The 27310-nt window shown below is 48.8% G+C and overlaps 2 protein-coding genes across 2 annotated transcripts in view; both read right to left on the bottom strand.

The window, feature by feature from the left end:
* Nucleotides 1-6381: 6381 nt before the first annotated feature.
* CDX2 (caudal type homeobox 2) lies at nucleotides 6382-9834 on the bottom strand. The gene is made up of 3 exons (XM_088522125.1): nucleotides 9124-9834; nucleotides 6672-6817; nucleotides 6382-6535 (listed from the first exon to the last, which is right to left on the bottom strand). The coding sequence occupies exons 1-3, from the start codon at nucleotides 9611-9613 to the stop codon at nucleotides 6410-6412; spliced, it is 762 nt and encodes a 253-aa protein (XP_088378251.1). The 5' UTR covers nucleotides 9614-9834; the 3' UTR covers nucleotides 6382-6409.
* An 11076-nt stretch (nucleotides 9835-20910) lies between these two features.
* FLT3 (fms related receptor tyrosine kinase 3) overlaps nucleotides 20911-27310 on the bottom strand; it is a 32060-nt gene continuing 25660 nt past the window's right edge. The window contains exons 17-25 of the mRNA XM_088522148.1: nucleotides 26841-26951; nucleotides 24916-25069; nucleotides 24435-24565; nucleotides 23926-24050; nucleotides 23431-23553; nucleotides 22681-22792; nucleotides 22498-22597; nucleotides 21981-22086; nucleotides 20911-21045 (exon numbers count right to left, since the gene is read on the bottom strand). Coding sequence (XP_088378274.1) covers nucleotides 20911-21045; nucleotides 21981-22086; nucleotides 22498-22597; nucleotides 22681-22792; nucleotides 23431-23553; nucleotides 23926-24050; nucleotides 24435-24565; nucleotides 24916-25069; nucleotides 26841-26951 — 1097 coding nt within the window. The remainder of the gene's footprint in view (nucleotides 21046-21980; nucleotides 22087-22497; nucleotides 22598-22680; nucleotides 22793-23430; nucleotides 23554-23925; nucleotides 24051-24434; nucleotides 24566-24915; nucleotides 25070-26840; nucleotides 26952-27310) is intronic.

The following is a 27310-nucleotide window of genomic DNA, read 5'->3' as shown; positions in this document are numbered from 1 at the left end:
GCTGATGAGGGTCAGAGAGGATCTAAAACAAATGAGCATTATTGCCACAGAAACAATACGCTGCACTTAATGTATATGGAAGGGGAATATTTTGAGATCTTTTTTTTTCTATTATTGTAATATATGACTCATAAAGTGGTGATATTTATTTCAAAGCAGAATAAAAATTCTTTGTTCTTGCTGATAGGAGGTGATTCTCATTCAGAATTAATGTAAGCTCCTTTTCTTATTTTTTTTAAATTTTACAAATAATAATGGAAAATGCCTAGATTGGGTGAGAGCTGGAATTTCTCTAAAACGTAACTGAATGCTTGAGTTGTGGTTAAAGCAACTCTGATAGTTGGCAGTTACATGACTTCTAACAGTCTTTATGGCTGGAATTGGCCCATTTTCAATCAGCGGAAAGGAGGGAAAATCTTGGGTTCTACTCCCTCTTGATTCCTCCCAGATTTAGGAATTTAAATGCCTTCAAAAGCTCAGAAGGACTTGGTTATCCATGTCTATCTTCCGCTTGAGATACCTAAATATAAATCTGAGATACAGCTAAGTATAAAGGCACCTGACATTGTCAAGCTCTTGGTTTTATGCGTCTGAGTTTTACAAATGGACTTTCTGCAAAGCCTAATGCACATTGGAGCTCTTCTTAGAAACTACACTCAGGGCTCATACCCCTGAAGTCTTCAAAGTATCCCTGAGGGTTATTCCTCATGTATTCGGCTTCAGGCAGAATGGAAAAGACAAAAGAGGTGGGTGTCCCTCAGCCTTTTATATAGCTGCTCTATAACTCCAGAAGTCTTTTCTTCCCAAAGAAGAGCTGGAAGCTCAGGTTTCTCCAAGCGCTAAACTGGGCATCCAGGTAGCTCATTTAAGGAGGCAGGAGCAAGCAAGCCTTGGAGCCCTGAGAGGTTTTCCTGCTCTCGTAATCAGTTCACAGAAGAAAAAGATTAGCCTGCAAGAAATCTCAACTTCTGAGACTGAAAACCTGTGCTGTTTGTCTTGAGAAATAGGGACGTTACGCAGAGAGTGGAGCATCCCTTCCAAAGAATTCCAGAGATAAGACAGCTTTTTTCCTTGCAAAGATCTTCAGCTCTGTGGCAATTATACGAAGGACAAGCCATGACTTCATGGAACGCAACAAGACATGTCAGGGGAAGAGGATCTGATTCAAACAAAACTACAAGAGCTTGCGACAGCTGCCGAAGAATACCTGGATGACTAAGGGAGCAGGAATGCTTAGAGCAGGAAAGGTCTGTGTGCTTGACTTATTTCTCTGCATCAGTATTTGCTGTTGCAATGTTTTCTCAGTTTGGTTTGTTCTCTTCTTGCCAAATAGTATAGGGCCCTTACATCTCAGGAGCGCAGGAGTCAGATAATGAGCCCAGATGTTGTATTTGGAATGTGTCTAGTTGTCCAATTCAACTACCGGGGATCAGCAGATTGTAAGGAATGGTTAAAAACTCCCAAGACCTTAGATACTATGTTTTGTTTGAAGAAAATTAGGAACAAGAGGAAAGTTATTCTTGTTAGCTGCCATCTTGCCAATTGCTAGTTGTTCTGGGGTCTGATGTTTTCTACGGATTCATAACTAGACACTCACATGGGCATGAAAAGGTGGCCTTCTAGGAGCTCTCATCCTTTCTTTTCCCGTATTTGTCATGATTTGAAAGCATCTGCAGTGGGATCAGTGCAGTGTCACCCCAAAATGGATGATACTTTCATTTAGAAATATTGGACTAGAAAGAGATTCCTGAATCCAGAGTCCAATCTCCTGGCAACAAGCTATTTGTTTTAGTGAATAACTTAGATATTTTCTGTCCCTTTGCAAGGGAATGTCCTTTCTCCTCTTTCAAGGAAAGCGCATTTGCCTTTTGAAAGAGATGAAAATAAAGAAAGGTTTCAAGGGTATTACAGAAGTTAAGAAATTAATTAAAAGAAAACACTTATGTCCAGCTCAGTCAAGGTGCCACAAAGCATGCAGGCAAGGAGGAAGCAGCCCCTCCTCATCAGCAAGGGAAGAAGGAATGTGCTGGTCTCTCTGAGGAGCTCAGCTGGAGCCTGGCACAGAGGGCCCTTTAGACCTCCTGAGGGATGATGGCCTTGTCTGTCTCCAGAGGTTCAGGGCACTTCTCCAGTGGTTTTCACCCCATAACAAGAGCTGTTTCCCTAGGAAGCAGCCTGGACTATTTCTAGGGATCATGTCTGCATCTCCAGGCACTCTGCTTCATTAGGTCACCCCATGTGCTTTTGTACCAAGGTGTCCTTATTTTCTCTCTGAGCCCCCTGCATAACCAGACATGCCTTTGCCAGATTCATGTCCTTTGGCTTTCCTTAGCACTTACGAGCTGTTTGCTCCTGGAAGACCTCCAATACTTTCTCTGGCATTCATTCAACTTTTGCTTTCGGCTATAACTGCTCCAACTTCAGTATATGGCTTCCCTGACTCCCAGTCAGTCTCAGGTGAGATCCAGGGGAAACACAGGGTCTTTTGATGCATGGTTTGACTGTGAAGCACTACACCAGCAGTGTTGTGTCAACAGAACTATAAACTCCATGACTTCCTCTTCCATACCTACCACTGAAGTGCAGAAGAGAAATGATGACCCTACATAGACACCTGGAAGCAGGAGCTAATTCTCCCTCAGCAAAACTCCCCTTGGTTTTCCAAAGGAAGGGCTCTGCTTTCTGCTGGAAAGCAAAGGGGTTCCTTGGAAATTGTCACTTACTGCTGACTTTAGGGATTTTCTTCCTTTTTATAAAGCAAATAGTCTTCATACCACAGCCACAGGGTGCTCAACAAGCTGCTTAAGGGCACAGAACATGGACTAGGGGGATGCCCACAATTTGAGAAGGGAGGCATTTGTTTTAGATATCATCAAAGTTCTCCGTGTACGTGCTTTATAATTCTACCTATGGAGAGGTAGGACAAACCTTTTCTTTCCCTACCCAAAACCCAAGGACGTTCTTGGGAAATTCTTATTTTTTTTAATAAGAGCCAAGGGAAGAGATACTATGTGCACTCTTATTGTAATGTGATGAGAGCAGGAGAATCTGCCCAGACAAGAGCAGAGGTCTCATTCCACTCTCCATCTATCTGCACATTTGGAGCCAAAACCTCTAATTTCTTGGATTTTGTCCCTCTACTGAGAAGAGGTGGTACTGTGGAGGAGATTCTGTGGTACTGCCATCAAACAGGGGCTTTCCAGGGACATCTGCTCCAGCACCTGCCAGGCAGCAGACAGCTCTGACCTATAGAGATCCGTCAGTCCAGCTTGGTTTGGCTCGGTGCCGCAGGAATGAGTGGTGAGGAGCTCCTTGGGTGCTGAAATCATCCATGGTTTGCAGGGCTCGGACAGTGCCCTCCGTGACTTCAGTCAACTTGCCTCTTCCAGATGGTTCCTTCAGTTCAGCGTCATAGTTCAGCTGCTGGACTCATGCAGAAAACAAAATAGCTGATTTTTGCCTTTTCACACTCCTGTGTGAAGCATGAGGATTCTAAAGGAAGCCGGAAGGCTGGTGGTTTATTTGTTTTGGGGATGGGAGAGGGGAAATGTTTGAAATTGGGCGTGGATATAATTTACTTGGGTGCTTCCTTTAATACCAAGTGCTGCATTGCCTGGAAGATGCAGATGACTTAGAAATTGTCAAGAATAGGAGAAGAATTCAGAAAATAAATGTTGACTAGCAAAGAGGGAAATAGATGTGGAATAAGGGCATTTAAAATGTGTTGGGTTTGTTTATTCATCTCAACTGAACGTTGGACACACAATACCACTGTGCACAGTGAGCACCGCCAAGGCAAGCAGCTCTCTGGAAGGTCCTACAAGCAATAGCTGGAAATCCTACAATTTCCAGCACTCCAGTCAGCTGGGAAAGTGCTGTGAAAGGGTCATGGGAATAGTCCCAACATGGGCACTAGCTCAGGCCAGTGCAGGGAGAGGCTGCAGCCACCACTGCAGTGGGGAGCCCCATGCCCTGCCGGTCCCATGCCACTCCAGCTCCACAGGCATGGAGAAATGCTGGCAAAACCATGCCAAGCAGCACCTATTCCACCCACAGATCCACAGTGATTAATTTACTTATTGATGGCCTTTCATAACTGCATGGTCATCTTTTCTCTTTTTTTTTTAAAAAAAAAAAAAAAAAACTTTTTGCGCTGCCATTAATTATTCCTGGAAGCAAATAAAAGGGGCCACCGATATCTCTCCCTCCCTTTCGCCTCAGCCAGCTTTTCCTTAGGGAGAAAAAACTTGTACTCACTCGCAGTGGGACAATGCCGACTTTTGAACCTCTAACCACTAAACAAACAAACCTTGCGCTCTGCTCCACAATCCAAACAGGGTTTATTGACAGGCGTATCACAGCAACCCATAGCAACTCTGGCGGCAGCGGGGCCTGCGGATCAATGCTGCGGGGGTGGCCCTGGGCACGGGAGGGCACCCTGTGGGGCACAACACCCACCCGGCGGTGCCCGGCTCCCCGGGCATGGCCCTGGGTAGCCCTTGTGCCCCTGCCTCTGCTAAGGCCATATTTTGTCATCCCTTACCCTTGGTTTGGGTGCTGGTTGCTGTTCATTCTTAGGGGTTCCTGGGAACCAGGTGCTCCAGGAAGACCTGAGAACCCTTTGAAAGACAAGGAAACTGACTTGGCGCTTGCCTCCCCCTAACCGAGTCGTGGACACACTGCCTGGAGCCAGTAGGACGTGGTGTGTGGCAAACCCACCTGGAAGGAATATGATGGCCTCAAGTGCTGCACCCATGGGGCAGGAGCTCAAGTGGGTTCCTCGCACTGGAGATGGGCTCCCTCAGGCACAAGAGCCCTGGCTCAGGCTTTGCCAGTCAGCCGGTGCTCAGCACTTCCTTGTCCTCTCCCAGGTCCTCTCCTTGCCCATGGGGCAAGGCCCAGGTGAGCTCAGGTGCCCTTTGAGTGCCGCTGATCATGCTGGCACATGGTGTTGGCCTTGAGCAGAAGGAGGAGAAGCAGGGTCAGAATGGGAAAAAAAAAAAAAAAAAAAAAAGGGCCCAAAGATTTGATAAGAAAAGCAGAATGACACACGACCGAATGCTGAAGAAGTCAGAAAAAAAGAAAAAAAAAAAAAAAAACACGCAAATGTGGGCAAGCAGGGCTGGACTGTTGGACAGTGCTCCCAGTCCTGGTGGGGTCCATGCCCATGTGACCTAGCCCCAACTCCAGACCTGGGACTAGCAGCAATGCAGCCATCCTTGCCAAGGGTGCCAGCTGGCAGGGCTTGATCCGGTCTCCAGCCTGGAGCACAGCCCCACTTCCCGGCGGGATTTATCCTGGCTCAGAGCAAGAAATGCACACGGAAAAAAAAAAAGTCAGCTCAACTTGGCCAAACCGAACAGACTTTTTCCTATTTTTCTTCATGGCCAGGAGTGCCATGGTGAGTTGGTTCATACACCAGGGGATGTTGGTTCATACACCAGGGGGTGGTTCATACACAAGGGAACACTGTTTGTCCCCTTGTCTCTTGTCCCCAACGTTTAACCAAAGAGTGGAAATGGGCCACAGCCTCTGCAAGGTAGGCTCTCATGGAGAGGCTGTGATCTATGAAGCCTGAACCAAAACTCTTGTGCATAAGCAGACAAAACCAAGGAAACATCGAAAAACGAAGAACTGGAAAAAAACTCCCAACAAGCCAAAAAGTATAGGAGGATAAGAAACAGCACATAATTTAAATGACGGGACATTACAAGCAGTGCAAAAGGGCACCAGGCACTTTGCAGTGGTACTCTGCACACACAACCCAGGATCCCCGCTCCAGCACACAGCTGGACACAGTCTCGAGAGGAGATTTCGCTTCTTCCAATTTTTCAGCACTGCGGCTAATAAATCTGCCCGGATGACTATCAGCGCTGGATTTATGGGCTGTTTTACAAGTATCTAACATTAAGCAATTCACTTCTGAACATTTAAGCACTGCCTTATCTTGTCTGCCCTGGCCCTTAGGGCAGGATGAACATTTTGCATATTTATGGTTGCAAGAAAAAAAAAATTAAAAAAAAATTAAAAAATGTGCTTTAATTTTTTTCCTATTAAAATCCATCGCTAGCTCAACAGCATTTCTAAGACCTTTCGGATCAATCCCTGAGATACATCGGGGAGAGCCCCGACGGGCAGCGCCCGCGTTCCCCGGTTATCTAACGAACTCCAGGGTTTAAAAAAAAAAAAAAAAAAAGGAACATGAGAACATAATAATAATAATAATAATAAAGCCCTGGCCACGCTGCCCCCCCGGACGACGAGACGCAGACACTGTACACTCTGTACACAAGGCCCCGCGGGGCGTCCTAGTGCATAGGCGGGGGGACGGGGGTCGCGGCCCGGCGCTGCGCGTCCCCGCGGCCCCCGCGCGCTCCCTGCAGTCCGTGCGCTGCGGCGGCGGGCGCGCTCACTGCGCGCCCGCGGGGCCCGGCAGCGCGGGGCTGAGCGGCTCCGCGCCGGGCTGCGCCTGCTGCAGCTTCTTCTTGTTGATCTTCCTCTCCTTGGCGCGCCGGTTCTGGAACCAGATTTTCACCTGCCGGAGGGGAGAGCGCGGTTTGACCGGGGAGGCTTCCCAAATTCCCTGTCCTCCCGTCTGTCCAACCCGCGCAGGACGCCCCGCTGCCCCCCGCCGTGTCCCCCCGCAGCACGTGGCTGTCGCCGGGACACACCTGCCTCTCCGAGAGCCCCAAGTTGGAGGCCAGCTCCGCTTTCCGCCGGATGGTGATGTAGCGGCTGTAGTGGAACTCCTTCTCCAGCTCCAGCCGCTGGTGGTCCGTGTACACCACGCGGTACTTGTCTTTCGTGCGGGTTTTCACTGCGGGGAAGAAGGGCACGGTGAGAAGAAGAGCGACCAAAACGGGCGGATCGTCCCCCGCGGGAGCTCTGCGAGTAGGACGAGGCCGCTCGAAGAGCTGCAAACAGAACGGGGCTAACCCCTGCCTCAGACCCTGGGGAGATGCTGCAAAAATTGCGGGGATGTCACTTGTAATCAGGAGGCGAGAGCAGGGTATGAGTCCCGGCCGCAGGCCCCGAGCAACTTCCAGCCATCTTGCTTAAGACGCCTCTATTTTGCGCGCGTTTTGTTGCACATTTTGCTGCGCTTTCCCTACCAAGAAAAAATAAATCAAAGAGGAGAGCGGGGGGGGGAAGTAAAATAAAAAAGGAAAACCAGGAAGAACAACCCTGTTCTGGGCACGGCGGGAGTGAGGAGGGAACCAGCGATAACCAGGAACATCGGGGCCTCCTCGGGAGCGGCCGGCAGGGCCTCCACAGGCCCCGCTTGAAGCTCTGGACTTCTCGGTGACCCTGGAGGGATTCCATGCAATGTCAGCCCCCCCAAAACCAAGAAGTCAATGAGAAGGAAGCAGAGCGCGGGAGAATGCCCGCATGCATGGCCAGCATGCATGACTGCCTCAACTGCCCTGCTTTTTTTCCCTGATTGTTTCTCGTTTAACTGGTTGCATCCCCGGCCCTGTGGCCCAGCAGAGATCTGAAGAGCTGGGAGTTTCTGCCCCCTAGGTGCTTAATGGCCAGCGGGCTGACTTTGTTCAGGTAAGCTCTCCGCAAACCGCAACAAAAGCACCCTGTAAAGATACAAGGCTGATCAGAGAAACCTCCCCAGAGCCGGTGAATAGGGAACACAGCCGCAAACAATGCCGGACAAGGCGATCTTATCAAAGAACCCCCCTCTCAAAGCCTTAATGACAGCCGCATTCTGTTTGAATTACCACTACTGAACAAATGGCGGCGGGCGCTTTCATCCCCCCCCAGCCCCGCGCATTAACATAAACACTGGCTCCAAAGGCAGCATTTGAATGGGGACAGGGCACCGAGCGCCACGGAACAGGCCCGAGCGCTGGGAACACCGCGGGCTGCGCCGGGAAGCGCAACCTCCCCGCGCCGACGTCCCCGGGCCGCCCCGGCCGCGCCGCTCTCCGCGGAAGGCATCGCAGGGGAGAGGGAGGCCAGAAGTCATCAAAAATTGGTGCGAAACTGAGAAAGTTGCCGCTTTTTTTTCCCTCTCTCTCTTTTTTTCCCACTAATAAATAAATAAATAAATGAAAAGGGAAAAAAAATGAAGGGGGCGCCAAGGAGGCAGGAGGAGGGCCGGGGGATACCAAAGCCAGTGGGCGCGCATCTCCAAGCCGTGGACGCGGGGAGGACCTAAGAGAGAGCCTTGCTGCTCCACACGGTATTAACATGACAAGGGAGCGTGGCGCCGGCCTCCTGCACCCGCCCCACGGCCCCTCGCCCCGCGTGGGCTGCGAGGGGACACGCGCGACCCGCGGCTGTCCCGTGGACCGCGGAGAGGGGACAGCGGCGTGTAGGGGTAGCCGCGTGGGGCTGCGAGCGGGCACCACGTGTTCCTCGTGGAGCTGCTGGGGACACCGCATATCCCGCGTGGGACACCGCGTGTCCCGCGTGGGGCTGTAGGGGGACTGGCGCGGCCCGCAGCGCTCATGGCAGGCCTGGCTGCACGGAGATGTTAGCAGAGGGTAGGCGCCCAGTCACTCAGAAACAAATGCGAAGCGACACCGGCCGATGATTTATATGACTGTAATTGGTTATAAAAATCTTTTAAGTGGCTATAAGTGGACGAACGGAGCAGAGGGAGGAAGAGCGAGCATTTCCCCGCCGTGCCAGCCAGTTCCGCGCCTTGCTCCGACCACTCCACGAACGCGCCCCCGAGGGCCCTCTCTGCCCCGACGGGGCGCACGGGCCGCCCCGCGCGGAGCGCGACCCGCGGGACTCGGCGGCTCCGGCTAGAGCCGCTCCCGGCGCCCCCGCGGAGCGGCTGTCACCGCAGCCCAGGCGCCTCCGCTGCTTCCCAGCAATAGCCAGACGTGAAGCAGCGCCGGGACCCGCCAAGACCGCCTCTTGAATCGGTTTGTCTAATTGTTTTTTTTTTTTAATTTATTTTTACCAGACCCGTTTTTGGACAGCAGCAGCAGACTGCTCCGCCACGAGCAAACCCAGCCCGGGGCGGCCCTGGGGCGGCCGCAGCGAGCGGCGGGGACCCGCGGCCGCCCCGGCACCGCCTGCCCGCTCCCGTCCCGTCCCGTCACAGCGGGTGCGGGGTGCGCCCCGCCGGATCCCCCCCTCTTTTGGAGCCGCGCTTACCCTGGCTGCTGAGCGGGGGCTGCGCCGGCTTCCTCATCCACTCGCAGAGGCCGCGGCGCTGCCCGCCGGGGGAGAGCGGCTCGGGGGCGGCGTTGGCGGCGCCCAGGGGCTGCATGACGGCGGCGGCGGAGCAGTGCGGCGCGGGCCCGGCGTGGTGGTGGTGGCCGTGCGGGGGGTGGTGGTAGTCGGCGGGGCTGTAGGCCATGGCCGCGGCGGGCGAGCCGCCGTTGAGGCCGTGCACGGCGCCCGCAGCACCCGCCGGCGCCCCTTGCCCGTAGGCGGCCCAGTCGTCGCGGAGGGGCGCCCCGTAGGGCGCCGGCCAGGCCGGCCCGGGCGACTGGGCGCTCTCGAGGTTCACATGGTATCCGCCGTAGTCCGCGTACTGCGGCGCGCCCACGAAGTTCTGCGCCGCCAGGTTGAGCCCCCCCGAGTGGCGCACGGGGCCGGGGTACATGGGCCCGTCCTTGTCCAGCAGGTAGCTCACGTACATGACGGCGGGGCCCCGGCGGCCGCTCTCCGCATCACTGCCCGGGGCCCGCGGAGCTGCGCGCTGCGCCTGCGGACGGGCGCCCCGGGGCGGGGAGGGGGCAGGCGGAGGGGCCGCGGCCCGCGCTCCCGCTCCGAACCCAATGGCCAGCAGCACTTACATGATTAACGATTGTTTACAAGGCTCTATTAGTAATGGGCCAGACACACCAAAGGCAGGTGACGTGGAGAGGCGCTCGGTATATAGCTACTAACCCCTAAAAGAAGATTTGCATTTAAAAAGATAAGGAGAGGGCAGCGACCTGATCACAGCTAAATATTCAAGCCTTTATTGTTTAAGAGCTTCCTCCTTCCATTGCAACCTGGTGCACTTTAACCTCCAATCACAGGTTCAAAGGATGAAATCAAGAGACTTGCAAAAGGCAGAGAGGGAGATCTAAGGGCGAGGGTGGGAAGATGGGAACCGTGCAGCACGGGCGAGCTGCGGGCAGCGCTTTAACCAGCTCTTCCCCGTGCTTGGGGCTGGCAGGGGGCTGGGGAGTGGGGGTAAGGGGCGGCGGAGGAGGCAGTTTTGATTAAAAATCCGCAAAGCGATTTTGCTGTGGTTGTTTTAAGCAAAAACCTCACCGCGGCGGCCTACTGCTTTTTCCAACGCTCTTCCCACCCGCTCCCAGTCGGTTACGGGCGATGAAGGCGAGGTAAGAGGAGAAATCCCCCCATTTCCAAGGGGGTAGCTTTATTTCTCTCGTTTGTGGCGGCAAAGCTTCAAGGAGAGACGCTGCCTTCCCTCCTTTAGACCCGCCCAAGCCCTGTTCCCGGTGCCCTCCGACGTGCACGTTAGCATAAATAAAAAAAAATGGAAGAAAAAAAACCGAATAATAACAATAATAAAGTGGATGCAGCTAGACCGGAACGTCTTTGGGCCGCACGGGAGCCACACGGGGGGCACCGGCTCCGTCTCGATGCGGAAGCGTCCGGGAGGAAGCGGAGCTCCCCGAGTCCCTGCGAAACCGCGACCTGCTCCTCTTGGCTCAGCTGTTTTTTAATTTAATTTTATTTTTTCCTATGCCAACTCCTCGGAAACCGGCTCTCTTTGAAGAAGCGACCCCCTCTCTCATCTCCCCCCGCCGCTTTTATGCCTTAACTCTTCCCCCTGAGCGGGGACAATGCAAGAAAACGCTTGCATATTTGCATGTCTTCCTCTGACACCGCGATGAAACCCCTCGCCCGCAGGGAGAGCTGCGTGGCCATGGGAGCCTCGTCCCGTTTTCCCATCGCGGTTCGCAGCCGCCCCACGATGTTCCGCGTCGGGCCCGCTCCCGGGGCCGCGGGTTCCCCGCGAACTCGAGTTCTCGCTGCCCTGAGGGTGTTTTTCATCCTTCTTGTGCAGGCACAAAAAAAAAAAAAAAAAAAAAAAAAAAATCCCCGAGGTGTTTTTTCGCGGAGAGATTTGCAGCCTGGGGCGACTTTCAGGTCTGCAGCTATGGCTCCCCCCGCGAGCGTCACTCCTGCCAAATTCCACTCTTACCCCTGCTTCCCAGGGCTCCCGATGGATCCCTTTGGAGCAGAGCCTGGGAATGCCTTGTAGCTTTATTAAAAAAAAATCTGAGCAGGAATAACTGAGCAACGTTTCCCGACTTGTTTCCTGAAGGGATCCGGGAAAGCCCCATGACTCCGTGTCTGCTCCTGGGGGACACCACAGAGCAACGCAGTGGGACCCAAGGTCTGGCGTAGCCCTCGCCCACATTTTAGAAGTGTCGGCACTCAACAACGAGGGGTTATCGAGATTTACTGTATTTATGATATCGCAGGCAGGTACTGTATATATATATTTAATAGCTCATACATATATATGTATATAGATATTAGTGAATTCAATGCATGCACAATAAATAAGTGTTCATACAGTCACTTCTCGTTGATAGTCTCTCGTCATCCTGATACTACAATATCAACGAAATAGCAAAGCGGACGGGGGAAACTCCAGCCTCTCTCTCCTCACAAATTTTCTCCCTCTGCTGCTGTTTTCCACAACCAGCCCTCACCGTTCCCCGCGCCCTGCACGGGGGCTAACGCGCAGAGGGAGCGGGGCTCGTTGCCCTCAGCGCTGTCCGGGCAGCCACTGAAATTTAACCGGGAAAGAAACGCCGCGCGCCCTCAGAGTAATCGCCTCTCCTGATAAGCACCGACAAAGCCGATCTATGCATATGTGAATTTGATGAAGCCATAAACGGAAGACGGGGCAATTAAAATGACAAAAATCCTAATATGTTCTATTAAAACGCACCTAACCCGAGCCAATGCCCGGAGCGGCTCGGCTCGGTGCCTGAGGCACACGGTGGCCGCGGGGAAGCAACTCCATCCGCGGAGCCCAGGCGGGCAGAGGGCAGCGCTGCGGGGATGGGGCCCGAGGCCATCGTGAGCATGGGGGGCGAAGCCCGGAGAGGTGACACGGGCAGCGATCCTTTGCCGAGCAGTAGATCTACCATGGAGCGGATCAAAGCCCCGGGGCTTGTGCAGCGGAGCTGGGCAAGGCTCCGAGGCGGCTCCCTGAGCTCTCAGAGCTCGGAGGGCCGGGCCGGGTCCCACTCCCCGATTCCCAAGCCGCTGGAAATCGGCCGCTTTCCAAGGGGATGGGGCCGAGCTCCCCGCGGCACCGGCGGCCGCTCCGCTGCACGAGCCCGTTGCTTAAAACGAGAGTGGCCCCCTCCGGCACTCAAGCTGCTCCGGGGCTGAGCTTGTCGTCGCCCGCAGCCCCCGCACCGCGAGGGGGTCGGCCTGGGGAATCCGATTTGAAGGTCGGGAGATGAATTGTCGCCCCTCACAGGAACAACATGAGGGGCCTTCAGCTCCCTGTTCCTTTCCCTCTTCGGTGTTCCCCGTGTCCACAGCGGGTCCGGGCACAGCAGCTCCCCAGGCCTGGCACTCGCTCTCCACCCTTTCCTCCTTTAGCTGGGTTCACCTCCTCTGGACTGGGGCAGGAATCTCCCAAACAAAGAGCTTTAAGGAAGAGGGCTAGAGCCTCGAACCGTTTCTTTCTCACTCGGCTTCCCCCCTTTTCGCCCGGCGGCAGCGAAGGGTGTCTGGCCATGGGGCGTCCCTGAGGTGGCCCTAGCTGCCCGCTTGCTCCTTCCCTCTCCCCATCTCAGGATTTTCCGCCGCCTTCGGATCAGATTCGCAGTCCCAGGAGCGGAGCGTGTCCTGCCGGGGAGCCCTTGCTCGGCTGCAAGTCCCGGGCGCAGCTGCACCCTCATCCCCACACGGGCGAGACTCTCAGCTCTTGCTCAGCTCTTTCTTTACATACATATATATATAGTATATATATTTATATAAAATATAATTTAGTCAGATCCTGACTGTGGAAAAGTGACCCGACACCTATGGAGCTGCCAAGTGCCGAATCTAGACAGCTGCTTGGGAAAATATCGGAGAATGTTTCTCTCTCTTTTTTTTTTCTTTCTTTCTTGTTTATTCGTATATTTTCCGCGCCTCCTTTTTCACCCAAGGGTCTGGCCCAAGGAAATGCGGCTGTCACCGCCGCAGCCAGTGCAGCCCCCCGCCCAGGGTCCTGGGTCACGGCAGCGCTCAGCATGGCGGGGACGAGAAGCGATTGCCAGGAAAGCGAGCGGGAGCCCGGCCAGGCTCTCTGCCTTCCCCACTGGCCGCTTTCGAGGGGGATTTTGCCTGGGTGCCTTTCGCCCTTCAGCCCCAGAGTTAATTTTTGAGCTAAATAAGAATTCCCGGTGAGATCTGCCTGCCCGTTCCGAAGGGATGGGAAAGGCAGCAAGTCAGCAACCCCGTGACTGATGGGAGACCCGGGAGCTCCAGGAGACCCGGAAAGCCGGGCATGAGATGCCCCATCTGAAACGAAGAGCTGGGCCCCGAGCCCGGGTTCATCAATGCCTCAAGCCCTGGTTTTGTGGATGGGTTACGGGATACCGAGGAGAGCAGCAGCCGCCACTTTCCCAGCAGATCCCAGGGATCCCCGTGGCAGACATGCCCCCCGTTAAATCTCGGGAAAAGGCGAGCGCCGCATAGTCCAGGGCGATTGCTTTTTTTCCCGGGCTCCTTTCCCTGGGTTGGATTCTTGCAGGGATGCGAATTCTTCTTATTATTATTTTTTAATTCATTTTGATTTTTTTTTGTTTCTATTTTTTTTTCGGATTCTTCGAGAAAATCGGAGTGGAGAAAGAAATCCCCCTTTTCCCCCTTCCTTAACGACGCGGAACCGGGAGCTTTGTTTGCAAGGTTTTTAAAAAGAAAAAAAGAAAAAAAAAAGAAAAAAAAAAGAAAAAAAGGCCTGCTTGAAAGCCCTTTGGTGGCCAAGGAGAGCGAAGGGAAGGAGGAATCGTGTGTTAGTTAGTCCGACCTGTGGAATTTATGACTCCCCCTAAGCACAGACATGATAAGGACTTAGAAAACATCTTGGATCTTTTCAAGCCGGCAGCCCTCGAGGCTTTGATGTAGATTACGTTGCAGAATAACCCAATACTTTTATCGTGGAGTTGATACTCGGCTGTTTAAGCACATGCCTCTAGGAGCGGGCTCGATGCTGGGCGCTCGCTCCCGAGCCGCTTCGCGTTGCCAGGGACCAAGCGGAGACGGGGGAGGGGAAGTGGCACCTTGTGCCAAGCCCTGGTGCCCCCCAGGGCCGCTCCTCCCGCTGCCCGTCCCGACAGGACGCGGCCCCGCGGCGCTTCGGGCAGGTGCTGCCGAGCCCCGGTTCCCCCCGCAGGAATCAAGGGTCTAAGTTAAGCGCGTGAGGGGAGAAGGGGAAAAGCCGAATTATTTGCTAGAGGTTTTCTTCAGCAATAGTACGGCCTGGATTTCCTTCCGTTGCTCCGATCTTGTGCTTAGGTCGCTATCTGAGAAATGCTCGTTTTGTACGGGGAGGAAAGGCTGATCCTCGTCTCACTCCCGAGCCTGTTTACACGGGCCGGGCGTTGCTCTGCTCCCTGGGAATCGCACGGATCTCCGCTGCTGGAGGCCTTCTGAGCCACCAGCTTCTGCTGGGTGGTGAAATGCAGCCTTTGCCCGGCTCGCTTTTCAGGGTGCAAGAGGAAAGGAAAGCCGGGCAGGTTCAGGTCGGCGGGGGGAGACAGGCAAAACGGGTAACAAGGCGAAGCCCCCCTCACTCCATGCCGCCCCACGCAGGAGCACCGGAGACCCACACGGAAAATCTTGCCCAGTCCCCGCGGGGCTCCCTGTGGGACGGGGTTTGGGGCAGCGCGGGGCTCTCCAGCTGCCTCCCTTGGCCTTGCGGGAAGAAAAGGCAGGTCCTGCCTGGGGACAGAGGGCCCTGCCGGCCGCCCGGCTGCTGAGGGGACACCGAGAGGCTTCATCCCGCGACGCTGCTCCTTGTCCCGCGTCCTGCCAGCGCGGGGCCGCTAGTAGTTGTGTGGACTCCTTCCCCAAGAAAAAAAAACCTGTCAAATTCTCACTGCAAAATGATTTCCACACGGTCACCATCAGCAAATCCACGGCCAAGGTCCCCTACCGCGCCCTGGGGCAGTTTAAGGGAGATGTCCTCACTGTCTCCCTGACTGATTCATTTCCTACCTCTCCTGGCTTTGAAATATATCCCCCAAGGAGAGGTGATGCACGTGCAGACCATGTCTTCCCACACGTCCGACAGCGTTGGTTCTGCTCATGCATTTTCCCCCAGGACCTCGCATGGTGAGAAGCTATATGGCACCTTCCCACAGTGCCATGTCCCTCAGCCCACGCTTTATATTGGGCTCAATCCAGCCAACCAGTTGGCAGGGCTGAAGGTTACAAAGTTGGTAACCACACACAGCCTTGCAGGTCTGGGGCATTTCGTGAATAAGGAGCACCAAATCCTGCTGGGCAATACAGGAATGCAGAAAAGGCAGTTTCAGGATCAGGCTTCCTTGGCCTGATGGGGAGCAGGCCAAAGCTCCCATACAGAGTGTTGCTGTGGGATGTCAGAGGGATTTCCCTGGTTCACTGCTTCCCCAAATACTGCACTTGGGACTGCATTTTTTTTCACGCCATCATCCCATTGTCTGTTCCTGAAAACAGCTCCATTTATTCTAGGACTGTAAGAAGACAGAAGACTCTTCTTGTTGTTACCTCTAAAGCAAAGGAAATAACGACAACCAACAAACCAAATGGAAACACTCCTCTCGGCCCCAAGGAGAGAATGGTGATTGGCTGCTCTCCACCACCTCCTGTTGGACCTCTGCAGTCTTATCCAGGCCCTTGGAGCGTAGTACAGTCTCATCTGATTTTTCTGGTTTGGAAGACTGTGACCAAAAATGGTTCTGGAGCTCCCCAGAGAGTTCAAGGTAGGGCTGGGCCTGGATCTCAGGGCCAGGTTCATAGCTTTGGCCCACACTGCCCTCCTCTGGCTGCTCCCTTCATGGGCTGAGCTACTTTGGCCAAGGCCTGGCTCTCAGCAGAGCATAGTTCAGACAGGTCACAGTCCAACATCTAAGAAAAGGTCCTCTCTCGATTTAATTCCTCAGACCCTGGGTGCCTAGGCCACTTCCAGTCTGCTTCCTTTGATAAAGTGATTCTAGAGGCTTTTCTAAAGGACCTTCCAGTCTACATCAGGCAAATAGTAGTTTTTCATGAGAAAAACTACTGCCTCTCTTTAGGATCTGAAACCCACAGCCCTCTTAGAAGCTATATTCCCTTCAGCTAGAGGACAACCATGTCTTTAGCGAGTGGACAGCCCACTGGACTGGGCACGGAGCAAGGAAGTTGCCACCAGATCCCTTGGAAGAGGGTGGATCCTTGTGCATGCAGTGAGTGTCCATCAAGCTGGGCTGGACAGAGAAGAGGCAAGTGCTTGTCTGACTGGGCTCTAGTGCCCAAGGCATTGACCAGGGAAGGGGTATTAGGCTTTCAGAAACAAGGGGGGATTGGGTGTCTCAGGGATTGTGGGTCACGTTTATTTAGACTGTGAAGTACCCATGTATCCTGAAAATAAGTGACCAAGCCACAAGCTTATTACAAAAAGACTGAGCAGAACTGTCAGCTGTAGACCTGTTTGTGCTGTTGGGATTTCCACAAGGACTTAGACTGTCTACATCAACGTCAAATCCAGCAAAGCCATGGGGCACAGGTGACACATCTTTCCAGAACAAGTGCTTTGAGTCACAGATGTGCCCATCTACAAGTAAGTGACAAAGCAGAGGATCAGCTCTGGGTCTAGGTAGAATGCAATAGCAGTGGCTGACAGTCAGGAATTAGATTTGCTTGGCAGTATATAAATAAATGGAACTGCAGCCCGTCTGAAATGACTTTGTGGAGCTGGCACCTTCCTGACACAGTGAGTACCCAACTCAGAACATGGGTCTTAAAATCCCTGCTCAGTTATAAACTGACAAGACACCTTCATTTTTCAATCAGAAAGGTTTCCAGTGTACCTGGGTAACCAATTTTTTAGACATAACCATAAACCCCCAAATCTTGATGTTGAGTGATCTCTAAGATAGGATCCTGGATACAAGCCTCTCCTAGCTCCTCCACAAAACTGGATTCAGGAAACATCTCAGAGAGCACACAGCACATCAGGCCTCCACATCTGTCTGGAAAGGCACCGTTTAACAGCCCAGTACTCAGGACATTCACCAAGGGTGAGCAGCTGGGCTCACTTTCCACCTCTTTCTGAAGTGATTTGTGGATGTTAACCACAGGTCTGGATGGGTCTGGGTGGCTCTTGCAGTTCTTCTTTTTGAAGCTATTTTACTTTGCATGGCCATGGAGATAGAGGGGAAGGGGGTGGAGAAGGAAGTGAAGAAAGGAGTGACTCACTGCATAGCAGTGCACTTACCTGGGAGGAGAGTCCTGGCTAGCAAGTTCTTGATTTAACACAACCTCTGCGAAAAGTAACTCAACTCATGTGTGTCCAGATCCAGAAGAATGTCCTGATCTAGTTTTCAGCCCGATTGGAATTCTGCATCCCTAAAATACTTCCTGGCAGAAGTGTGAGCCCTTATATGACAGTCACTGCTGTTTTCCTCTCATCTTTCCTCTCATGATCAGCTTCTCCCAGCTCCTCCAAGAGGGGTCTCAGAGATTTCGCCCAAGCCAAGCAGCTGGTCTTGCATGAGAGAAGCACAGTTGGATCCCTGTGGGCTGGGAGGAGAAGGGCCTTTCATTTTTGGTGTGTGCTTTCGGCGACACATCGGTAGGGTAGAGAGGTGGCTGCCTGCTCAGCTGGCGAGTTTGCTCTGGCGTCCAATCCATCCAATCCAATTTATGAGGATCTTGATTGTCAGCGTTGGGTTCTCCTTCATAGTGCAGAAGTCAGGCACCATAAGCCCAAGCCTTGCTCCCTCGGGTTACTTTAGCTCTCATCCAGGCACTCCGGCTTCTGCAGCGGGAGCAAGGGGAAGCAGAACTCCACACGAGCTTGGGCGACTTGTAGGACCCAGCCCCGGCTTCCAGCAGGGCCGGAAGGCTGCGCCTCGCCCGCCTCGGTCACTCCTGGAGGGCACGGGGAGGGCAGGAGCGTTGAGACCCCCCAGCTCCGACCCAGGGCAGCGAGCGGCGCTGCGGGGCGGCGGCGCGGCCCTCACCGCGGTCTCGGAGCTCCACCTAGTGCCGGCGCGGCGCAGGCGGCCCCGCGGGCACCGGGGCGCTCCGGGGCGGCTTCGGGCTCGCCCGACTGCGGGACAAGTCCAGGAAAACTACGGCCCGTTATTTGAAGTGAGTTTTGTTTTGTTTTGTTTTGTTTTATTTTATTTTATTTTATTTTATTTTATTTTATTTTATTTTATTTTATTTTATTTTATTTTATTTTATTTTATTTTATTTTATTTTATTTTATTTTTAGGGAAACGTCACTTCTGATGCTACCCATACCTCCTTTTAGAGATATTTAAAAGTCTGGTAAACTTGGCAAGAGTCACTGGGTATTTTCTCTTAGCACGCCACGATTTGGGGTAATTCCTGAAGGCACCCAGTCTTTTAATTTGGCTTGTAAAATCCTTTTCTTTTCCTTTTCCCTTTCCCTTTTCCTTTCCCTTTTCCTTTCTTTTTCCTTTTCCCCTTCCCTCCTTCCTGCTTCCCTCCCTCCCTCTCTCTTTCTTTTTCCTTTTCCTCTACCCTTCTGCCCTTCAAGGAGAGTGTGGTGCCTTTTGCAATTAAATAGTTTTAGCCGACTTTTTTTCTTTTTCTTTTTCTTTCTTTCTTTTTTCTTTTTTTTTTTTCCCTCCAGTTGTTAGCTGTACCTAAATCCGTTCTATTCCTGCTCATTTTGCTTAATGAATCTGAATATTTGTTAGTCTCTGCCTTAATGCATCCGGCTAATGGCATCCCAGTTGGACATATGCAGACAGGCTCTTCGCTTTCCACTGACCACAGGGAGAGTTTAGCATTTTCTCCAGTGAAACTGCTCCCAGAGACACAGGTTTTGGCTCTGGATATTAATGAGAGAAACGTGCTGCTCCTTAAGCAGCACTTGCTGTGGCTCTGCACAAACACCCTAGTGGTCTAATGTTTTGCTAAGCTGGGTTTGAAGCAGCCCAGGAAACAAATGTGCTCCATTTCCCACTGTGTAGCTTGTTCCCTCCCTCTCTGTTCGTTGGAGAAGCAGACACACAACCCTCTGCACATCCAGGCACAACGGTCTTGTCTTACAGGTTTGGAAGTCCCATCGGTTCATTCATTGGGAGTTAAGCTCTCACCTGCTTAGCTTCCAGGGGCAACTGAGGCTTGGATACAACCAGTTCAGCACTTTGCTTCTCTCATTCTGAAGGGCAGAACTGCTGAAAACTCGTGTTGACACAAGACACTCAGCTATCTCCTTTCAGCTTTTGCAGGCAACATGTTAACCACGACAAATCATGTCTGCTCTTTGCTGAGTGCTTTGAAACAGTGCTGTAGGAATGTGTTAAATGCTCATACATACTTTCCAGAAAATGCAGTGTAAAAGTAATATTTCTGTTTTTATATTTGCAAGTTATTCTTCAGTAGTTTATGTCTCATAGAAAAGCAGCGATTTATAATTCAACAACATGTTATCCAAAATATACAATTCATAACTGCTGTTTTAAAACATTAATTATTTTCAGACAGTGTTAGTAAAGAGCAGTGCAATTTATGTGATGCCATATTCCATGCAAACAGTTATTGCTATTGCAATTGTCACTAGAAGTTGTAATCATGGTTAGCATGTTGGTAACATGTAATAGGGAAGAAAACTGTTAGCCAACGTATTTTCACTTGATTCATTCAGATACAAATGTACTGTTAATCATTATGAAAGCTCTATTTATAAATCCTCCAAACATCATCAAGAAAATAATGTGTGCTTTCTTCTACATTAAAAACTCTCAAGCCCCTGATTCTTGTCACGGGAATGAGGGAGGCATACTTTTATCTTACTGCAGTGTCTGAGACTTCTAGAATTGGGAGTAATTATATTACACCCCTAAGTTGCTACTGAGGATAATTTATTTAAAATTTAAAAAATGTATTTGACATTAAAACATGCAAAACCCAAGGGGTAGAATTAGCTGTAGCTCAGTGGAAGTGAGACTTCCAGTCAGAACTAGTCATCTGAATTTTCAACATCAGGAAGGGTGAATATAATCTTCAAATATCATTCCTCCTGCATATTTTAGCTTTTAAGATAGAAGAAATCACTCCCCGAAGTGTCTAACTTCTAGCAGTGAATATAGAGGCTCATCTGTCTGGATGAACAGAGCCTGCACAAGTACTTAACGTTAACGAAATCAACTCACCTGAGTGGGACAACTATCAGGCACTTTACAGGAACTGAGATATTGAGGATAAGATGGTCATACACACTCACATTAACAGATCCTCCAGAAACAAGGTTGATATTTTAAAACTTGTGTATCTAGAGTTGTCCCCTTAAATGAACTTATTTCCAATATTCACTGGCATCTTGAAATCAAGATGTATGTAGCACTCCTGAAAGTAACACCATTTTTTTTTTCTCTATCTGCATAATCCATGCTTGTAAACATTGGTTAAAACATCTTGGATATTCATGCGTTTTCTTGCAATTTGGCAAGAACAGTCTGAATTTAATGCATTGATTACATCAGTTTGCATAAAACTAGAAATAAGAAATTTCCAGTTGTAAAGAGGCAGCGAAAAAACAACTGCTTTAGTCTTGCAATATATGCATTTGCTGAACTGAAAAACCATTTTCTGTGACTTCTGCTGAAAGTGATAGAAATATGGGCTGGACCATAAGAAATGTGAATACAGCAGCAGCTGATAAGATCTTCTTTTCTTAGTGGTGATATAATGCCACATGAAGTTTATGAAAATACCAAGATAAATCCAGGCACTGGATTATTGTTCAACCTGAGAGTCTTCATTTGATGGCAGAATGGTAGACTGGGGAGATTCCTCATCCTTGCTTACATGCGGTTTATTCTTGTAACTGGAACTCTGTGTAGAACCACTTTTCTCCATATTTTGGTAAGCCTACAATTTGGGGAGAGAAAATAAATTATATATTCCATTTTTTATGTGCTCTGGTTCAAGAACTGTTTTTCTACAGTACTTGTAAACCCATCTCCTCTTAAAGGAGAGATCTCTGCAGGCCATGGAAGAACCACACTCAGACCTGCCCATTAAATCTCACTGACTCTAAAGGCAGCTCATACAACTGCCTAAGTGAAATCAGTCTTATCTGGCCTAAAAGAGCAGGGTTGAGAAAGGACATGGGATAGCAAACACTGATTTTGTTCTAACTAAAATGAATCACCAAACAGCTCGTAATTTCTCAAGCAAACCAGTAGCCTCTTAGTGTTACCAGAGTCAACTGGCATTGGTAATGGTAGTAAGGACAGGAGCACACGCAGCTCCTGCCCAGTGTGCAAGTCCCGTGCATCCAACGGGAGCAAGAGCAGGAGAAATGATCCTTTATGGCTGACAGCTTCTGGCAGCCTAACAGGCTGCCAAAGGTTAAAGGCTGCAAAGACCAGCATCGTTTATAATCCTGACATGCCAAAAGGTTAACAAGGACACCGTGTACTGAGTAATAGTGTGTCTAGACTGGGGTAGAAAATTGGGAAAGAATCTGTAGTTTTGAAAGGAGCTGTTTATCTTCTTTGAGGAGACATGAGTCTAGTATAGACAGAATATAGCTGCTCAGATCCTGCTTTATTTTTCACCTACCAGTCAAAATGTGGTAGATAGTAACACGTGAGAAGGACATTTGACCCTTGGTCTATGAGGACATGGGCAACACCCCCCTCCAGAGCCCCCAAATCTGAGACCGCCGGGACATGACCTAGGCTCAGCTCCTCCCACCTGGTACCTATCTACATTACCAAAGCCAGCTGCACTGGCCTCTTCATTAAAAAAGCACAATTCTGTGGGCATAAGGAGAGAGATTTTTTTCCACGTTTACTTACTGCTCCTTCTGCCTCAGCCAGCTGACAGGCAAGAGAGGAAACCAGACAAGAAAAAGAGGGTCTTCTCTTGGAATCAAGGTCCCAGCAGGACTTCATTATATAATAGCTGCAGGAGCAAAAAGGTGATAGAGAAACATATTAGCTGTTGGAGTCCGCAGTAAGTGACTACAGAGAAAGGTCAAAGTCTGGTGGGAATTACGAGACATCGGGACCATTTTATAAAAAGAATCTGGATCAGAGTGTGTCATGCCTAAGAAAAACAAGAAGAGGAAAATGGTTACATTAAATACATGGCTTTGCTGGACCCCTAGCAAAATCCAGCTAATCAAAGTAGGGTCAGGATGATCAAGCAGCCCTTCTTACAGAGTTTTTCAGCATTTTTCAGAGAATAAGGTAATCTCACCTGTTGATTTTTTTTTTGAACAGGGTACTATGTATAATAAATAAAAGGTCACGAAAACAATGACCATATAAACCTAAATCCCCATGCTATGCACCTTTCAGAAAATATACTCACACATCTTTTGTAGCATAATATGGTTGGTCCATTTTAAATCCACTTTGAATTAATTTGTAGAAGTTGGTATCGACCTGAATACCAGGATAGGGATTTACACCTATTGAAAATATTGGAGAAAATGTGTTGATTCAAAAGATAGTGAAAATGAGCTGTGTTCTTTTGCTTTGCTACAGAACATACCCAGAGAGAATATTTCCCATAGCAATATTCCATAGGACCAGACATCACTCTTCATTGTGAACGTCATTTCAAATAAGCTTTCAGGAGCCATCCATTTAACGGGTAAGCGAGCCTGTGCAGATGGGGGAAAGGATGTCAAGTCATGTTTTGACACTGTCTAGATGACTCACTCTAGTTCTCACTGCTTGCAGAGAATCAAATCGTATTTGCTAAGTGAAAAGCTGGGCCTCTCTTAAATAATCCCTTTAGATTCTCTATATGGAGAGGGATAGGCACTTTCGAGAGCAGTTCTGCTGATTCACTTTAGATGACTATTTAAGGAGGAAAAGAGCTGTGCTCTAGAAGGGCTCATTTCACATCTGTGACTTCCAGAGTGAGCAGCTCAGATGGAGATGTCCATACTGTGGTTCCTTATATGTATGGAGCATCTGCAATACCCCACACAAATGCTATGTTCCCTATGCTGTAATTATCTGTAACAGTAAACAATATCCATCATTTTCCACCAATAGATTTCAGTCTGTTTTTGAAATGACATCTCATTTACAAAACTATCAATATTCTTATTCTGTTAATTATAAGCCAAGAATTTGTATTTGCCAAAGGCAGAAGAAGTAAGATTTCTGCACTGTCTATACATATATATATAAAGCTAACAAAAATGAAAAGTTTCACCTTCTTGATTCCATATCACTCTTCCCATGGCACCAAAAAAAAAAAAAAAAAAAAAAAGAGCGGGCAGGAACTTACATTGCCCCTGACAATGTAGTTGGAATCATTCATTACATCTCTGGCAAGGCCAAAGTCACATATTTTCACTGCTTTTCCGTGGGTCACTAATACATTCCGGGCAGCAAGGTCTCTGTGAATACACTTACAGAGAAAATGTGGGTTAACACTCTACAGCATTCCGTAACAAAAAGAAATAATTTCTTTGGGTCATGGCATCACGCAAAGCTCTATGAATTGGTACACCTTCCACTCCAACTGCCTTATGAATGAGCAAGCTGGATGGTCGACTAGGTGCTCATGGCAAGGCATGGGGCCAGGGCAGAAGGAAGAGTGCGATGCACGGTTCTTGCTCAGGACCATGCCTAAAATTGCAGCCTCGTATTTCTTACACAAAACAGGGAAGTTTAATTCAAGCCTGCCACTGTCCGTCTCTTTCCTCCAGTCTGTTTTTCACTAAACTGATCTACTTTTGCCATCTTTTCCATTTAAACTATTTGCTACCCTTAACCATACCAATTTGGACTCAAGAAACTCCATTCCTTTGGCAACTTGATATGAGAAGCAAAGAAGGTCTTCAAAGGTGAGCACATTAAAATCCTCTTCTTCATCCATCTGTCTGTCTGCATGTTTAATTTCATCTGTGAAAGATAACCAGCAGTACAAGTTTTTCATGGGCTTCCTCGCTCTCTGCTTTATTGTAGTAGCTGTTTTACATTTACTGTATTACAGTTTTTACATGATGCTACCAAGAGTAACATGACAAAGAGCATCCTTTTTTTCATCTTCTGCTCAGATGCTAACTGAAATAAAGTGTATTTTAATGCTCAAATACGATGTACATCATCACTAGAAACATAAACCTGAGGTTTTAAATGTTGCTGAATCCTTCTCCAACAAAAAATCTATCAGAAGAGATACAGGGGCCTCTTGTGTCACTGTATCTAGTCTAGCTACATCAATAATAGGGTAAATGCAATACTAATGGATTTAACAAGCAGATAAAACCACATTTCATCTCTTACCTTCCTCAGAACACAGCACAACCCCATTTGATCCGGAAACCACGTTTATGTTTTGACTTGGTTGTGTGTTTTCAAAGTCATCCTCTCTGCACAGAGTCATATTCACACTATATTTTACTGGGGTTCCCTTTCTGGAGAAGATGACACATTTGTCAATGTTCATATAGTGGATAACATAACCATGAACTGTAAACTGTTTTACAGTGATAATAGCTCTACCAGCTGTTTCTATCAAGAGTATGGGCACAGACATAAGTCTTTTCAGTACTGGAAACATAAACAAGAGATTTCTTGTCTTTTGGAGTTGAGTGAGAACTTCATCACAAAATGAATTAGATCTCAGTTCCTCTCCAGGCCTTGATCGTTGAAGTATATGAAGGTAGCTCTTAAATAGTTCAGCATTTAAACCAATTTGTATCAGAGCTGAGAATATAGCTTAAAAATGACAGTAGCTTCATGAGCTATTAAAGTATTGTTTTACCTGGAATTTTGGTCCAAATGGGTATTGTGGTAAAAGCTGAAGTTGTGTTGTTTAAAGATATCTGTGAGTGTCCAATGAAATTTTTCTCTCTTGCTCCGCAAGTAGTTCAGAAGGTCACCATAGCAACAGTATTCAAATATCAAGTAGATTGGTCCTGAAATAATTTGATATGTAAATGCCTCCTACTATCTATAGCATCAGAGCCCTAATGAGGCCTCATCTTCTCCCAGGATTAGTCTGTATTAAACATCCCAGCCATCTTCCCTTTCCAGGTAGATAACCTGTACTGATTGACTTGTGGGATTTCCCTTTGGAAAATCTTTGTAACTGAATGTTCCCAGTAGCGCCTTGTCCAGCACGGATTACAAATCCTTATGCAAGCTCAAGGAGAGCACTGGGAAGAAGAGCAAAGACTATGAAGAAGCACCATAATATCTAAACATCTCACAGTTAGACAAAAAGAAGGCAGCCTGTTAATTGAATTGGTGGTCTGAATTGGCACCATTTGACTTACATTAATCCCTGTCATCTACCTGCATTAATGTAATGCTCTGTTCCAGAAGGCCATTTAAGATCTGGGTATTTTTGCTGACAGTGGGAGAAGGACCTTACACGGGGACGTGTCCGAGTGGAGCACTGGTCAGGTCACTTTCTAAGGAAAAGAAAAATAACTCTCATTCCCTATCTTGGAAGCAAGCCTTTGCCAGTGAGAAGAGTGAAAGTTCCCAATTTAGAAATGCTCAGAGTGGTCATACACTGCCCTGCAACGTCTTACATTGACATCACCGCTTCTGTTTGAGAGATACTAAACACAAATTGTGGACATTTCTGAAAAAAGGTTCCCTGTCAAGCAAGATAAGGCACACTAGGAAAAAAAATAGTGGGTGCCTCACAAGGCAGCATCAGCTACTGCCTAGAAACTCGCTATGTGGTTTCAACACCAGTCATGATCTGGTTGTTTGCTTTTCTCTCATGCCCCGTATGTCTTTGCATGACAGTATTGCTACTGATGCACACCAGGGAAACAAGACTTAGCTGATAGCTTTTCTCTTTCTGACTTAATAAAACTCTCTGACAGATATTACAATGCACATCATGGACAAACCCTGGGTAAAATTCTGAGAGCTCCCATCCTGTGTACTGTTGGACTAGCTAGACCAGGAGTTCCTAGCACAGGAGAGATCTGTGTTTGTACATTGCTTTGATGATATAAGAATAAACACAACAATTAAGTAATGATAATATCCTGTTACTTCCCTCCTAACCCTACTTTGTGCAGTTCTTCCCATCTTCATTTTATTTTTATAAGTGGACCTTTGGAAAAGTCGTCTCCCTTTTCAATATTCTGTCCCCCCCACTTATTTTTTTCCTATTCTTTTATTTTTCTTTCCATTCATGTCAATCTCTTGGTTATTTTTCCATTTCTTTCTACAACTTCACAGTTGGACAGGGAATAACATTTCCTTTTCTGTTTTGAAAATATGATTTCTTATGTGAACAAATTTATGTGGATACAAAGGTACTTTGCTCTGGAGGTGTTTTTCCTTTTCTCTTAGAGAATTGGTCTGTATTAATGCCATTATTACTGTTCAAGGGAAACTTCTTTCATTCAAAGACTGTTGTATCACTTCATGTCAATGCAATTAGAAAGGATTAATTTCTGTACACACAAGGTCTTAACTTTGCTTTCATGTCATCCTTAACTTATTTTAGGCCAGAGAGAACAACAAAATTGTTTGGAAAGAGAGGGAAAGAAGAGAGTGCCCAAGAGAAGAGGGAAGCAGCAGCCTGAGGGATACACATTTTACTATGACTTAGATGCTTTTAACACTGCTTTTAACAATGGTATTTTTTTGATACTTTTGTACAATAGTCCTCATTAATTTGAGTATTTTAATTGGTACCTTTACACAATTGCTAGTTACCTGATACAGTGCAAGCTCCCAGGAGGTTCACAATGTTTTCATGGCTTCCAATGTGAGTCATCATTTTCAGTTCAGACATTAGAGCTTCTTTTTCTGAAGTGTCAGATTTTTCTGCGAAGGTAAAAACATCAAAAACTTGTAAACCTCCAGCAAAGAATGCAAAACATCACGTACTGCACTGCTTTGTCTCATGCAAGTCTTCATTTCAAATTAATTGACCTGGTAGTAGGTTTAGGAACATGCTGGAAAATCATGGTATAATATAAAAATTAAGTCAAACATGGAAGGAAAAGCAGGGGATGGGGAATCAATTCTAAAATGTTAGTATCTGTCATTTTTAGGCTGGCAAGGAATGAGAGTAGCATAAGTAAGGTTGTCACAAGTGCAGAAGAAATGTCAGTGAAGCCAATTGAAGAGAAATGCTAAGGGAAAAAGATTTCTCCTCAGCAGTATGGCACACAGCAGTTGTG

The sequence above is a fragment of the Tinamus guttatus genome, unplaced genomic scaffold, assembly GCF_059628265.1.
Source record: "Tinamus guttatus ecotype Peru unplaced genomic scaffold, ASM5962826v1 Tinamus_guttatus_pri_ptg000150l, whole genome shotgun sequence".
Taxonomy (NCBI): domain Eukaryota; kingdom Metazoa; phylum Chordata; class Aves; order Tinamiformes; family Tinamidae; genus Tinamus; species Tinamus guttatus.
This window is presented reverse-complemented; position numbering and strand designations above follow the sequence as displayed.

Excerpts from the sequence above, each read along its gene's own strand:
- CDX2 (XM_088522125.1), bottom strand. The coding sequence starts at position 9,613 with ATGTACGTGAGCTACCTGCTGGACAAGGACGGGCCCATGTACCCCGGC. Across the intron at positions 6,818-9,123 it reads GCCCCCGCTCAGCAGCCAGG|TGAAAACCCGCACGAAAGAC; the intron begins GTAAGCGCGGCT and ends TCTTCCCCGCAG. Across the intron at positions 6,536-6,671 it reads TGGGGCTCTCGGAGAGGCAG|GTGAAAATCTGGTTCCAGAA; the intron begins GTGTGTCCCGGC and ends CCCCTCCGGCAG.